Genomic DNA, 16,710 nt, shown 5'->3' with positions numbered 1-16,710 from the left:
ACTACCATCCCTAAAACCAGAGAGACAGGAGCAGACGGGGAGCTGCAAGTTACCAGGGCAGAGAATCAGGAGGGAAACTGCCACAGGGACTTGCGCTCAGGTAGGAAAACCTGAATTGTAACCGACAAACTGTTGGAAGCTCAGACAACTTGTCAAAATTGTTGTGCACACACCTCTCCTAGTCAAGCCCTCCAGGGCTCCTTGTCATGGGAGCACCCACAGTATTGTGGGATGTACCTCCAGGAGTGCAACCAGATTCCCACAGTATATACTGGAGAAAAATTCCCTCACATTTCCATGGGGGTGGGGGTGGGGAGCAGGGACAGAAAAAGAAGCATTTTGAGATAAGCCAGAGACCAGTTAACCAGAGCCTGTCCTGGTGGGGTGTTATCAGAGCCTGACTGACTTGGGGAGGGGAAATACTTGACTCCAGCTGGCACTAGCCTTCCACACGGAGAAGGAAAATACCCGGCTCGAAGCCACGCTCGGCATCCTGTAAACACAGGCTCACTAGAGCGAGACCCAGTCGCGGAGTAAAGTGTGCCGCCCCTCCCCTTGAATCTCACCACAGCATTACTGCAGCCCTATTTGCAGCAGTGCCTTTTACCCACTACTGCATGTCCAGCTGTCTAGAAAAAATTAGAAGGTATACCAAAATGTAAAAAACAAAATTTGAAGAGACAAAGCAAACATCAGAACAAGATATGGCAGAGATATTAGAATTATCAAGCTGGGGATTTAAAACAACTACGGTTAATATGCTCAGGGCAGTAATGGATAAAGTGAACAGCATGTGGTAACAGATGAACAGTGCAAGCAGAGAAATGGAAATCCTGAGAAGGAACTCAGAAGAAACGGTAAAGATAAAAACATTGTAACAGAAATGAAGAATGGCTCTGGTGGGCTTATTAGTAGATGGGACATGACTGAGGAAATAATCAATGAGCCAGGGGATGTAGCAACAGAGTCTTCAAAATCTTTTAGATTTAGAGTTTTAGATATTGTTAAAACAAGGAGAACAAAGCCACACATGCACACACATTATATGCAAGGACTGGAAGACAACTACAAAAGGTGTAACATGTATGAGTGGGGGTACCAGGTGAAGAAGAAAGAAAGGAAGAGAAGAGAATGTTTGAAATACCTGAGAATTTCTCCCAAAATGTCAGACATAAAACCGCAGATCCACGAAGCTCAAAGTACGCCAAGCAGGATAAATGAACAGAAAACTACACCTCAACATATCATTTCCAAATTGTGGAAAATCAAAGATAAAGAAAAAAAAGTCCTGAAAAAAAGCCAGAGGAAAACAGCACCTTGCCTGTAGAGGAATAGAGATGGGTTACACCCGTCTTCTCTTCAGAAACCATTCAAGCAAAAGAGTGGAGTGAAATATTTGAAGTGTTGAGAGAAAAAACTGCCAACTTAGAATTCTGTCCCTGTGAAATTATCCTTCAAAAATGGAGGAGGAATAAAGACTTTCTTAGACAAACACAAATTGAGGGAATTTGTCACCAGTGGACCTGCCTTGCAAGAAATGTTAAAACAACCTCTCTAGGAAGAAGGAATACAATATTGGTCAGAAACTTGGCTCTACATAAAGAAATGAAGAGTATCAAAGAAAAGTAAGTGAAGGCAAAATGAAAACTTTAATTTTTCATATTTTTAGTTGAGAACCTAACAGATAATTTGTTCAAAATAATAATAGAAACAGTGTATTGATTATTTATGCTTATGTATGTATCATATGCTTAGTGTATATGAATGACAGCAATGATACAAGGGACAGGAGGAAGGGATTAAGATTTATTATAGGGCACTTACAGTACCATGAAGTAGTATGTTGTAATTTGAAAGTGGACTTGGATTGTTGTAAATGTATATTGCAAACGCTAGGACAACCACTTAGAAAGTAATAAAAAAAAAAAAATATATATATATATATATATATATATATATATAACTGATATACTAACAAAAGAGAGAAAATGTAATTATATAAAATGCTCAATTAAAACAACAAAAGGCAGAAAAAGAGTGAAAGACAAAACTAGCAGAGGCAAAAGAGGTAGGAAATAGTAAAGAATATATTAATCCAACTCTATCAATAATCACTTTGAATGTAAAGGTCTAAATGCCCCAATTAAAAGATAAACATTGTCAGTGAGAATCAAAAGCTGCATTACCTATAAGAAAAATACTTTAAATATAAAGACACAAGGAGATTAAAAGTAAATGGATGCAGAAAAGTATACCATACTAACGCTAATCAAAAGAAAGCAGAAATAGCTATACTAATTTCAGACAGAGCAGACTGCCAACTAAGGAAAGTTATCGGGGTTAAAGAAGGGCAATGCATATGATAAAGGGGTCAGTTCTCCAAGAAGACTTAACAGTTCTTAGTGTGAATGTGCCTGACAACAGAGTACTAAACTCACAGAACTGCAAGACATTAATAACCTGCTGTCATAGTCAGAGACTTCGACACCGCCTCTTGGAGATGGACAGATTCAGCAGGCAGGAAGTCAGTAAGGGTGTCATTGAACTCAACACACCATCGATCAACAGGATGTAATGGACATCTAGAGACTACCCAACAACTCAGGATATACATTTTTTCTCAAGTTCACATGTAACATTCATGAAGATAGATCACATTCTGAGATGTAAAACACACCTTAACAAATTAATAAGAATAGAACTCATACAATGTCTGCTCTCAGACTGCAACAGAATTAAATCAGAGATCAATGACAGAATAGTAACTGGAAAATCCCAAAATATGTGAGATTAAACAGCATTTATAAATGACATATGAGTCAAAGAAGAAACTTAAAAATATTTTGAATTCAGATATTAACTAGACTTATCATGGTGATCATTCTGCAATATATGCAGATATCAAATCACATTATACACCTGACACTAATCTTATATGTCAGTTATATATTGAAAACTACTTTGAACTCAATGAAAATGAAAACATAAGATCAAAATTTTGGAAAGCAGTGAATACAGTGCTGAAAGGGAAAGTCATAGTATTTAATAAGTATATTAGAGAAAAAGAAAGATCTAAAATCAATAATTCAAGTTTCCACCTTAGAATCTAGAAAAAGAAGAAAAGTGGTAACAAAAATTAGAGCCAAATCAATGAAATTGAAATCAATAGAGAAAATCAATGAAACAAAAAAACTGATTCTTTGAAAAGATCGGTGAAATTGATAAGCATGTAGCCAGGCTCAGTAAGGAACAAAGAGACAAAGGCTCACTGAGAGGTCTTCCCAGGGCTCACACAGTGCACCCAGCGAGCAATGCCCGGGGCCTTACTCCTGGGAGGAGGCACCCCTTTCCTTTGGAGTCGGCTTCTCAAGGAGGCTAATGCAATTTCAAAAGCTCTGAGAATGTCTATGGCACGGGTACCCTTGCAGGATGCGTTTTGCGTCCCCTCCAGGTCTTGCCTGTGTCCTTTCCCCCATTTGAACTTGTTCATTTTGTCATGCACATAGTGCTTTGTGATTTGTACTCTTTCCAGTGAAAACAATGCAAAGCTTAGATGAGTATTCAGAGATCAGCTGGGCTTCCCCAGGGAGCCAGTTCTCCCCTGAGGGGCTTAGATGGAAATAAATCATATTTAGCTGGTATCTCTCTTGTCCCAAGGTTTGCTTTAAACTGATTACCAAAATTCATTCTCCTACTCACTCACCTAGGACCACAGAACAAGATGGTCCACCAATCTTTCTGTCCAAAAACCCCAGTTGCCTGTGATAGTTGATAGAATTTTTTAAAAATGCATTGTCTGGACTTTTACCGAAACTGTCTCTTTCCTCTCTGCACATACATGTTCACAGGCAGATGTGCATGTACACCCAAAAAAAGGTCACTGAGGCCCTCTGAACCCTGCACACCATGTGATGGACAAGCTCAGCAAAAACCCTTAATTATTTGTTACTGAAAAATCCCTACGTTTGAGTTTTTCTTTCACAATGTTTTGAACCACCAGAGTGAGTCAAATTCTCCCTTTCAAGTTATCAGAACTCAGCAGGTTCAGTAAAATTGCTCCTAAATAGGATGCTTTCTGGTTGAGGGGACTCATGGAACTTTCCAGAAGAAGCAGGTGGATTGGAATGTCTCAAAGGTGGATTTCCCTTTGACACATGACTGATGAAGCTTAAGTAAATGGTTTTAGCACCTGCTAATTATTCCCAGAGTTCCAGGGAGCTGGAAGGAGAAGTACATCGCCGAATCCTTATTTGTCTACATAAGCAGACTGAAAGAGAGATTTGGAGTAGGTATGTAGGTGTTCAGCCATTCTCTACTCCAACCTCCACCCTTGTTGTTAAGTGAAAAGACATTTGGGGAAAAGACTAATTAATGAAATTGGCCATCTTCACTAATCAGACCTGTCAGAAAATTGCTCTGTTAACACAGGCTAAGTGCTCTTTCTAGGAAAAGTAAAAAGGCTAATGATAGTGTTCATCTTGGGATAATACAAAAATATTGCTAATATTGCCTCTGAGCTGAAATTTTAACTACAAAAGTAAAGCAATTCCAAATTACTGTTCCCACAGCAAATATAATTTAGTTGACTCTGCAAGGCTGGTCATAGATGAGGATGACACTGCTATACTATCATAGCTGGGAGAAGTGCAGTTGCTCTATTTATATCTAAGCTGTGGAAAATGGTATTTCATAGTCTTCTTTTTGGAAATGTCATTAGAAATTGACAGAAGTCCTTCTGAACCACTGAAAATACAAGTTTTGATTCAAGATAGACATTCATGCAGCTCAGAGCATCACATTCATAAGGTCCTAATGGCCCCTAGAACAGTAAAATTGGTAAGTCCTCTATTTCTCACAAAGGAATATCCAAAATTTGAGATTTTGAGCAATATAATCCCAGCAATACACAACTGTGACAAATAGAAGAGGAGATGGTACCAAGATAGAAAACATATCTTCATTTAAACATTCATGAGCCTTATTATGTTGATGATCACTGAATACGTGATTTTAAATGTAAATGGTCTACAAATCTTGGTTTGACTTCAAGCACTTTTTCCTTGATATAAAAAATAAATCCTTGGATAAGAAGTAATGAGAAAAGTAAGAAACAAGATTAAAGTCTTCATTTCAGAAAATATTTTTGAAAATTTGTCACATGCCAAAACATGTGAATGAAGTGGAATAACAAAAAGTAGTCATTTCTCTCTATTCTCACCACTTTTTTTCAATGTAGTAATGGCAATCCTAGCCATTGCAATTAGTTAAGAAAAAGAAATAAGAAGGCATCCAAATTGGAAAGGAAGAAGTAAAACTGTCACTATTTGCAGATGACATGATACTATACACAGAAAACCGTAAAGCCTCTGCAAAAAACTATTAGAACTAATAATTTAATTCAGTAAAGGTGCAGGATACAAGTCAATACACAGAAATCTGTTGCATTTCTGTATACTAATGAACTATCAGAAAGAGAAATTAAGAAAACAATCCCATTTACAAATGCATCAACAATAATAAAATACCTAGGAATAAATTTACCCAAGGAAGTGAAAGACCTGTACTCTGAAAACTGTAAGACACTGATGAAAGAAATTGAAGATGTCACAAGTAAATGAAAAATTCTCTGCTTGCTCATGGATTGGAGAATTAATATTGTTAAAATGTCCATCTGCCCCAAGCAGTCTACACATTCAGTACCATCACTATCAAGATACCAATGGCATTTTTTGTAGAACTAGAACAAGGAACCCTAAAATTTTGTGTAGAATTACAGAAGACACCAAATAGCCAAAGAAATCTGGAGGAAGAACAAAACTGGAGGTATTGTGGGCCAGATTTCAAACTATTCTACAAAGCTATTCTACTATTAATCAAAACAGTATGGTAGTGGCACAAAAACAGATACATAGATCAATAGAATAGAACAGAGAGCCCCCAAATAAATCCACACTTAAATGGTCAATTAATCTGTGAAAAAGGAGCCAAGAATATTCAGTGGGGCAAAGACAGTCTCTTCAATAGGTGGTGTTTGGAAAACTAGTTAACTATATGCAAAAGAATGAAAATGGACGATTTTCTTATACCGTATACAAAAATTAATTCAAAATGGATTAAATACTTAAACATAGGACCAGAAACCATAAAACTTTTAGAAGAAAACATAGGCAGTAAGCTTTCTGATTTTGGTCTTAGCAGTATTTTTTTGGATCTGTCTCCTCAGTCGAGGACAACAGAAGCAAAAACTAAGCAAATGGGACTGCATCAAACTAAAAAGCTTTTGCACAGTGAAGGAAATCATCAACAAGGTGAAAAGCAACCTACTGAATCAAGAAGATATTCACAAATGATATATCAATAAAGGATCTATACATAGACCCAAAGAAAAATATATGAAGAACACACACAGCTCAATATTAAGAAAATCTATTTAAAAAATGGGTGGAGGACCTGAACAGATATTTTCTCAAAGAAGACACACAAATGGCCAATGGATAGATGAAAAGATGCTTAATTTCACTAACCCATCAGGGAAGTGCAAATCAAAATCAGAGTGAGATGCTACTTCACACTTGTCAGAATAGCTATTATGAAAAAGACAAGGAATAAAAAATGTCAGCAAGGACATAGAGAAGAGGGAACCCTCATGCACTTTTGATGGGAATGTGAATTAGTGCAGCCACTATGGAAAACAGTATGGAGGTTCCTCAAAAAAATTAAAAATAGAAATACCATATGATCCAACAATTCCACTTCTGGGTATTCATCTGAAGAAAATAAAAATGCTAATTTAAGAATTCATATGCACCCCCATCTTCACCACAACATTACTTACAATAGCCAAGATATGGAAGCACCTTAGTTTCTGTTGAAAGATGAATGGATAAAGACCATCTGGTACGTATACATACAGTGGAAAAGGAAAGAAATCTTGCCATTTGCAACAGCATAGATGGACTTAAAGGATATCATGCTAAGTGAAATAAGTCTGACAAAGGAAGACAAATACCACATGATCTCACTTATTGTGGGATTTTAAAAACAAAATGAATGAACAAACAAAAAACAGAAAGACTCATAGATACAGAGAGCAAACTGATGCTTGCCAAAAGATAAGGGAGTGGGGAATGGACAAAATAGGTGAAGGGAAATAAGAGGTACCATCTTCCATCTATAAAATAAGATGTGGATATAATGTACAGCATAGAGAATATAGTCAATAAGATTGTAACAACTTTGTATAGTGACAGATGGTAACTAAACATACTGTGGTGACTATTTCCTCATGTTTATAAATATCAAATCACCGTGTTATACACATGAAACTAATACAATATTGTATGTCAAATGTAGTTCTTCAATAAAAAAACTAGTCATTTCCCAGTTAGTTGATGTGTTTATCCTTCTAGCCCAGAAATTTGTCTGATAGTGACATGGGGATGAAATAACCTAATCCTACTGCTACTATTTTAAGTATCTGTTTTTGAGACTGTATTAAATTGGTTACTCTCATTCTTGACCTTTCTATCAGAGTAGTGAGTCATATCCAAGATGGCAGAGAGACAGGAACTCCCCCCAAACAGATGTGAGGCTAACACGGACAAGATGAAAGATGAAACCAACAAGTGTGAAGTATATAAATTTATGACCAAATAAAACTGAATCAAAATTGTACCCCCCCAAAATTGAGGGGAAGAAAGGTTACAAAAATCGCTGACAGTAATGAAACAAAAAGCTGTAACCTAACACAATACATTTCAGTAACTGATGGCTGAGCGGTTTTTAGTTTCTCACTCTGCCTCTATTCCCCACCCCATTAAAGACGTACCTTAAAGGAAACGAAATCAGGAGAGGAAAATACGAAGCAGGAAAAACCAACCACAGGGCTGCTTCCCTGTGTAGCTGTAAAGACTTCACGTTTGGGTTCTGAATTGGAGAAATGACCTTAAATCTGTATCAGAATGGTGTGTTCCAAGTATGTGGAGCAAATCCCAGTTTAGAACATTTAATATATTCCCAGAAGAATGAGCAGTACCTAAATTCTCAGGTGAAGACCGGGCATCACCTCAGGTGAGCTCTCCTCCCCCTATGCCATTCTATCCCTAAAAGAGTAGATAGCACAAACTAGTGCTTGAAAGGGAAAATAAGCCAATCTCCAACCTGGTAGGGAAACTCAAGAAATCACGTGCATGGCAGGTAGAAATAATGTGTCAGAAAGAAACATAGCATGTAAAGGAAAGACATGGGCTCACCCTCAAAGAAAGCAGAACTTGAGGGACAGAACCATACCCCTCACAATGGCCTAATTAGGAGTATGACTTAACACTCTTGGGACTTAATGAGAGTATAGATGCATTTTTTAAATAGCTTAAAGACAAGGTGATACGACAATAAGGATGAAATGCAAAGGGAAATTGGAAGTCTTAACAAATCAAGAATAAAAACAGTGCAGAAATTATATATAAATTAGAAATGTTAAGGTGTATAAGATCCTTTTGAAAATCTGTTCACTAGCGATAAAGTATTCATATAATCACAGTAAATAAAGGTGAAAGACAAGAAAATTAAAGGTAGAGAGAATCTAAAAGATATGAAGACACACAAATATTAAACAATCTGAGGATAATAAGTGGAGTTGCTGAGTAGAGATTCTAACAAAAGGAACTGAAAATCTATTGAAAGATATAAGAGAAATTCCCAGAAATCAAGAATAAAGGACCAACTCTGTCTAGAAAATAAAATGTAGAATGCTCAAAACCCAAACATATCTTAGTTAAACTGTTAAACCTCAAGGATAAAGAAATACATTTTCAGGTGTCAAACCTGAAAAAGTCAATTTCCTACAAGGGAGAAAAAAATCACGCTGGCTTCAGATTTCTCTGCTGTCAACGTTTAGGGCCATGCTGTCTGGAAAGGGAGGAAGAAAGTGACCCAAAGAGGTTATTTTCAGGCAAGATGTTAAAATATGAAGGTGGTAGGGAGACATGCTTAAATCTGAAGAACTAAAGCAACTCTGAGGTCTTTTTGAAGCAAATACTTGATAAAAGTGGCTAGCCCATTAAAAAGATCAAAATAACTAATAACAATCAAAAGTACTAATCCTGAACTATGTGAATTAATGTTAAAAGGTAGACTATAAATTGTCATCAATTGAGCAAAATTTAAATAATAATAAAAAATATGGAAGATGGGAGCAGAGATAGGGAAATTTTGAAAAGTGCTTACATTCTCATTTTTCCCAGCAAGGGGTCAGTCAGTGTTGTCTAAAATTACATCATGTAGTTTAAAATGCAAATACAGAATTATTCCAATCTCCTCATATTGTATAATTTTTTTTTTACCTTGGAATGATCATTTAGGATATAATAATTATTATAGTACAGAAACTTCTATGCAAAGTTTACCAATTCTTTCGCTTTCATCTCTACTATTCAATCATAATTAAAATTTATACTTTTTATTTTAAAAAACAATGCTGAGAGTCTGGTCCCATTTTACAAAAGTCTTTCTGCATATGTATCTTAAAAGGTGGTTCCGTGACGGTCATCTAATGTTAATAATGATTATTTCCAGATCATGAGGTGTTTTTGAAACTTTAATCTTTGTAACTTTCTGCATTTAACAACATGCTCTATATCATTATTCTGTGATTTTCATTCTTATGAAAACAACCATACAAATTTCCTCAGAGACTAGAAAAAAGTAGGCCAGAAATGACTAATTGTGTGTGATGTGTAGATTTGGAATTATTTTCTCCTTGGTATTCTTCCATAACTTTTTAAATTAAAAGAAAATTAGAGAATTAGTTAAGAATGGGGAAGGTGAAGATAAGACACTACGATGCCACGTGTTCGAAGACATTCCCACCAGCACAACTCCTTCCTGCGGGGTGGAGGCCAGCGGCACGGGGTCCCTTCCAGAGCCGTCTCGGGAGCATATCGTCCTGGGGATGGTTTAAGGGACGCCTCCTGTCCACCGGAAGGCACGGAGCAGATCGGGACACACCATGAGAAAGGATACCTTTGAAAACAGTTGCACTTTGGGGCTCAAACATTTTTGAGCAGCTTTTTTGAGATATAATTCACTGGTCATAACATTCACTCTTTTAAAGTGTATGTTTCAGTGGTTTTTGGTATGTTCACCAAGTTGTGAATTACTAATTCCAACACATTTTCATCACCCTCAAAAGATACGTCAAACCCATTAGCAGCCATTTCCCACCCGTTCTCCCTCGCCGCTGTAAGCCCCTAGTGTATTTCCTGTCTCTGTAGATTTACTTATTTGTGACATTTCATATTAATGCAGTCATATAAATGTGGCCTTTTCTGACTGTTTCATTCCCTCAGCATAATGTTTTCAGGGTTCAGCCATGTTGTTGTGTGAATCAGCCCTTCATTCTTTTTATTGCCAAATAATATTCCATCATGTGGGTGTATCACATTTTGTGTATTCATTCTTCAGGTGATGGGCATTCTGGTGTTTCCACATCTTGGCAATGGTGAATAAGCTGCTGTGAACATTCATTTACAGGTTTTGCGTGGACATATGTTTTAATTTTTCTTGGGTCTGTGCCTAGCCATGGAATTGCTGGATCATATGGTAGCTCTTTGTTTTGAAGCGCAAACATTTAAATTTCCGTGTTCCTCTTTGTTCCCAGGCAGAAATGGTGCATACTGCTTTCCAGGCCCAGCGGGCCTTCCTTCTCATGGCCTCTCAGTACCAACGACCCCAAGAGGTAAGAGGCAGGGCTGCCCAGGGAATGGGGCGGGTAGGACAGAAAACGAAGGAGCAACAGAACCATTTACTGTGAGGGTCGCCCCAAAAAAGAAATGTGTAGCACACATAGCTTCTTGCCGATCCAGGTCATGGTATGGAACGTGTATTCTGTCTTCATAATTTGACTATGGCCAAACTCATGCTGTAAGAACTAACATTACCAGCTTAAAATGTCTATTTATTTATGTCATCTGTAGCCTCTTATTTTCATAAAAGCCTGTTCTTTTACAAGCGAGGAGGTCTGTACCACTGATTTGAGTTCATATTTTGTGCTCTCTGTGATCAAAAATCATTCACATCCATCATCGCCTGTCAATCCTGCGCATGAATTTGGTCAGCTCCTATTTTGTAAGCAGCACGGATGGGCTGAGTCGATGCCTCTCCAGCGTGTCAGGCGCTTCAGTGCGGTTTCTGACTCTTCGGGCCTGCAAGTTTGACCTGAGATTCTGCTCCTCACAAGACCCTAGCTCATGCTTATGCTGCTGATCCTCATTTTGAGAATAAAACTGGAGGGAGAGACTCCCTGAATCTATAAGCACTCAGGCATATTCCATCTCTTCTTTCTCTGCCACCATGAATATGGATTACCTTTTCTTAGGTTTAAGTTATTTAGAGATGTTAGAAAATTTGATGCTCTAAGTACAAGAATATTACCCATGATTTTGGTGGTAGTACAACCAAATACCAGTATTTTCAATATTATAATGAGGTAGCAATTTTAACCATTGTAATATTACCATGTAAGGCCCAGAGTAAACTTTAATATAAAAATCATAATTGTCAATGTTCAGAGCAAAACAGTGGTTGGGAGCTCTTCTCATTTCCGAGGCTGCTGTAAATTTCACACTCTCAACCCGGGCCCCACCCCCACTGGCCTCGCGTTGTGCAGGTAACTCCATTCCCTCCACCAAGGTACTCATCATAATAATGTTCTGACCATGCTGAGTGTGTAATGAATGAAATGATTCATTAAAAAGTACATCTATGAACAGCATACTTTGTTAAATAAGACAAAGAAAGGATCATTCTTTTGATTACTATTCTGCATCTGAAGTTTGGTTAACAACTATATATATATATATAATAATTGAATGTTCACCCTAACACAGTAGCTTAAATTTAAAAGCTCACTTTGAATTCTAAAACAAACTCCTGAAATAGAAAAGGTAGAGCTGAGAATCCTGAGAAACAGGACTTCAGCATCCAGGGGATGAAGCTCAGCTCCATAGACAGGCAGGACCTGAGACCCCAGGACCCTCCTGGCGGTGGTCCCAGCCTCGCCTATGCAGTGGAACCATATGGAAAATGTTTATAAATATCAGTGCCTGGATCCCACTCCGAGAGGTTCTGATAGAACTGGTGTGAAGACTGGGCTTGGCCTTGAGAGTTTCACGGGTTCATCAGGTGATTCTAACTTGCAGCGGAACTGCCAGCCCCCTCCTGGGATGGACGTACTGCCCCCCTCCTGGGAGGTGAGGGGTCAGCGCACAGCTTAGGCAGGCGTTCCGGGGGGGTGGGGATGCTCTGTGCTCTGCTGTGGGTGCGCTTTCCCCCTGGGCCATCTGGATCCCTGCCTTTTTTCTCTTTGCAAAGAGAACAGTGAAATTAGGAAATCACAACATTGGCACATTCTTGGTAGAGCCTTCACCTGGCTTTTCTGTGATCCACGTGGGCAGAGAGGGGCCTTCAGTGCACCACTGGGAGTCCCGGGTGGAGGGGGAGCTCTGGCTTACCTGGCTCTCCTTAAGCACGAAACAAAGGGTCTCTCCATCAGCCTTGCACATGAAGGCATTCATTAAGTATTGGAGAGAAGTGAATGAGAGAATAAATGAACAAATGAGTGAAGGCACTGGGGGGCCATGGCATCCCAAACGGAGCCACAGTCAGGAAACTGCAGCTGAGCCCGGGGCTGTGCAGATTCCTGGGTGTGGCATCTGTAGTTCCTCCCTCTGTCTACTTTGTTCTTGATGCAAGGGAGAGGAATGGGTCTGACCCAGGCACTCCTACGGGCAGGGCGTGCGCTGGAACGCCCGCTGCAGCGCTCATCAGCGCGTTCCCAGCAGGACAAGCCCCGCCAGCAGCAGCCGGCAGGCAAAATGCAAAGCAGCCTGGTGCCCGCCCCCCGTGCTGCCCCCTGCGTCTCTTCCCAGAGCGCGGTCTCAGTACTTCCACTGGACAGAGAAGCAGAGTGGAGAGATCACCACCAGCAGCGAAAACAGCCCATGGCCAGGCCTTGATTTTCCTGTTCTACATTCTAGAAGATACATCATAAAGAGCATCATAAAGCAGGTGGTGTCTTCTCATAGGACCGATGTTATAACTTCCCACATCTTCTTTTCTTTCGGGAGAATTTTAACTCTTGTTATTTCAACTCTCACTGATGTCTTGCAGTGGTTCCCAAACTTTAGTGTGTCTGAGAATCAACTGTAGGGTAGTTAAGACACAGATTGCTGGGCTCCCCTTACAGAGCTGCCAATTCAGCAGGTCCCGGCTGAGGCCCAGGGGTCTGCATTTCTTAAAAGTTCCCGTGTGATGGTGACTGCTGGGAGCCCGTGCTGTCTGGATGGATGGCTCTCCCAGTCACACCTCCCGCTCAGGTTTATTTCAGGTGCTCAGGCTTTCATTTCCAGCCACCTCTAGACCCCTGCTGCTCTGACTCTACCCTCCCCTCTGATCACCTGGAGGTCTTATGAAATTGCAGGGTCTGGTTCAATAGGTCCGGACGGGGCCCAAGAGCTTGTGGTTCAAATAAGCTCCCGGGTGACACTGAAGCCCCTGGTCTGTCACTTTGCACAGTAAGACTTCAGGAGTCACCGCCTGATATCCCCAGGAGCTCAAAATCCCTTCACAGCCGAATATCAAATCCAGATTCCTTTTTCCTAACGTTTCTGTGTCAGGGCAGGTTGTGCCGTGCTGCGGTAACAAACATCTCCAAGCCCTTAGTGACTTACAACAGCACAGGTTTAGTTCTTGCGCGTACTGCACACCCATTACAAGGTGGCTGGCTTTCTGGTAGATGAGTTATTAAGTGATTACTTACATGCTTAGTAGCTTAGAGTTGTAAGAGAGCTCTAAGAGAACAGGGTAGGGGATGAGTCTTTAATAGGAGTTTCAGGCATTGGGAAGGGAAGATATTTTAGGGCAGGAGGACCTCCTAGGAGGTGCCTCCCATCCTGTTAATGCCACAGAAGCATGAGTCAAGGTCAAACCAACATTAGTGACAGTTGTGGCCTGAGGGTTGTATGGGCTAGATGCCCGGAACTGGGAATCAGCATCCTGGCCAGCTGGAAGCTGGGAACCTCCTAGAACATACTAGAACACACAGCAATGCAAGCCCACAGTTAGTCAGTCAACAAGTGTTTATCAGGTGCCTGCTGTGGGCCAGGCACAGGAAAGACCCTTGTGAGATGGGGCACAGCCTGGGGATGGTCATACAGGCTATTAGGCGGGAAGAGACCTTACAAACCATCTCTTGCAGTGCCCTCAGCTGAAGGGCCACGAGGAGTGTGGAGAGAGGGTAACTGATTTGCTCACTGAGAAAGCTGAGGAACTGCCCCCAGATAACTCTGGTCCCCAGAAGTCTCAGCCAATGTGCTTCACTGCACCACTGTCTCCAAAGATTTACACTGTTGCTTTAAGCCTGAGTGCCAGGCTTCAAAGAGATTAAGTTTAGCAGGAAGTCATCATCAAAAAGTAAAAGTATTTTATTTACCAGTTGCAAGCCAACAGCCAATCAAGCAAAATAGACCATTAATGCTACCAAAATTCAAGGAAGAAAGAATCCTGCAGACAGAGTTGATCAGGAAAGGATTTGTAGGGGAAATAAAATGGCAATACGAGAGCAATAATATTACAGTAATAATAGTTATAATAATGCTAATATTAGAGTAATAATACTTATAAGGTAGTAAATTTATTTAGCACAAACCCAAAGAAATGTCTCTGGGTTAAATATGCTTGGGAGGATCTCACACTCTGTTCAGTAAAGAAACATGTTAAACATTATTAAACCCATGTTTTCCCAAACTTATTTGACTATGGAGGCTTTTTGAGGAGGGACACTTATTCATGTCCTACAGAAGGCTCGTATACAATTTGGAAAATGCAAGCGTGCACATTTCTTTTGAGTTGTTCTAAAGGCTTGGTGGTCACTGCATTAGGTGAGTTCTTACTATTAGGAGGGATGCTAAGGTAGGCAGAATTCTAAATGGGCCCCAAGATTCCCACTGCCTAATGCTCATGCCCAGTGTAATCCTCTCAAGGGCAGATAAGACCTGTGAGGATGTGGAATATCATACGAAATACCCTTTGATTAGGGTTGAGCAGGGTGATGGAATAGTCACTGCTGTGCCTGTGTTATGTCATATAAGACTGTCATGGTGGATGGAGGGAGCTTCTCCTACTGGCCTTGAAGATGTGCGGTCCACGCTGTTGGATGGCACCAGTGAGACAGGGAACTCAGTCCTACAGCTGCAAGGAACCCAGTCCTACCAACAACCAGGAGGGACTTGAAGGAGACCCCAAACCCCAGATGGGAATAGAGCTCTGCCAACACCTTGATCCCAGCACTGTGAGACCCTGAGCAGAGGCCCAGCCTTGCCCGGCCCAGATCTCTGTCCTACAGAATTGAGATGATAAATGCATCTTGTTTTTAAGGCACTAAGTTTGTGAAAGTCTGTTACACAGCAAAAGGAAACTAAGAACAGATTGCCTTGATTTCTTTCTCCTTGTCAGACCCTAAAATAATTAATCGGTTTTTAATAAGGCCATGAGCCACAGACCGAAATGTAAAGCCTCCCTGCCGTTCGCCTTCTCTGCCCTGCCCCCAGCTCCTCCCGCCTCCCCTTCCTGTGCCTGGGGAGAAGCAGGATCGCAGGCTCTTCTGCAACCCTGACTGACGATGGTGACGTCCATTTCCAAATTTCCTTTCTCAGTTTAGGTGAAGAAACAGTGTATTCTTTAATATAGGGCTTTCAGATTTTCAACCATGACCCATAGAAAAAAAATTTTTTTTTCTGCATTCTGATAATTTTCTTCTAGTCTATTCTATTGTTCTGTTTTTTGTTTTTTGTTGTTTTTTTTTTAAGACTGATCCCGACCCACTGAGTTGATTTCATGATATACTAATGGGTCTTCATATCTTGCCCTTCAAAAGCACTCCTGTCATCAATATATTACAATGCTCATGATCTAGAACAAGTTGTAAAACATGTGCAGAATCTCTCATGCTTTTCTTCTCTCCCCCTGTAATTTATAAAAGTAATCTTTGGGCAGAAGAAGGACTTAGCTCTTATTATATCATTGTCTAGAAGTTTTAGTGACAGTTTATCAAGCCCACCTTTTTCAGCTGATGGAAGAATTCTCACATGGAAAATGGCCAAAAAGCCCCCTTCTGAAAGTGCAGAATTTTTTCAAGGGACCCTGGCACACTCAATATTTATTTACTTTTATAATAGCTGTGTATAGGAAAAAATATGTTATTTTTAATTCCCAAACATGGGAAATGCAACTCAGGGACACATTAATGATCTGGCCCTGGATTCTAGACCTGGCCCTGTTCCTTTACTCATCATCTAAAGTCCTTTCCACAGACATTATGTGTAGGAAGACCCCAGTGCACCGTTATTTATAGGAGTTATATGTCAACATAAAACTGTAGAAAGTGTTTAGTTGAATAAGGAGAGGTAAAACAAATGTTTTCTGACATTGAGACATCTCATATCACCTGGGAGAGTTGGGAAACATAATCTTTAATCATCTACACCATGCGTGACCCCAAAACTCTGGCCTGATCTGAAAATGAAACCTCGAGATCACTGCTGTCAGTGCCGAGGAGGGCCGTCACCAGGGGGCTCCTGGGAGGTCCCACCAAGGCCCCACCACCTCCAGCCCTGGTTGATTTGCAGGGGCAGATGGGAAACCAGTCTGGTGGAA

General features: G+C 40.2%; 1 protein-coding gene across 3 annotated transcripts in view; it reads left to right on the top strand.

The window, feature by feature from the left end:
* CAP2 (cyclase associated actin cytoskeleton regulatory protein 2) overlaps positions 1-16,710 on the top strand; it is a 118,294-nt gene that overhangs the window by 37,719 nt on the left and 63,865 nt on the right. For 2 of the 3 annotated variants that reach the window (XM_036911696.2, XM_036911697.2), the window contains exon 4: positions 10,658-10,735. The exons of the other annotated variant lie outside the window; for it this stretch is intronic. In XM_036911696.2, the coding sequence (XP_036767591.2) occupies positions 10,658-10,735 (78 nt within the window). The remainder of the gene's footprint in view (positions 1-10,657; positions 10,736-16,710) is intronic. 3 annotated transcript variants of the gene reach the window in all.

Source organism: Manis pentadactyla, chromosome 16 (genome assembly GCF_030020395.1).
Source record: "Manis pentadactyla isolate mManPen7 chromosome 16, mManPen7.hap1, whole genome shotgun sequence".
In the NCBI taxonomy this organism is placed as follows: Eukaryota; Metazoa; Chordata; class Mammalia; order Pholidota; family Manidae; genus Manis; species Manis pentadactyla.
The sequence above is the reverse complement of the archived record's forward strand: the minus strand, read 5'-3'. Positions and strand labels throughout refer to the sequence as shown.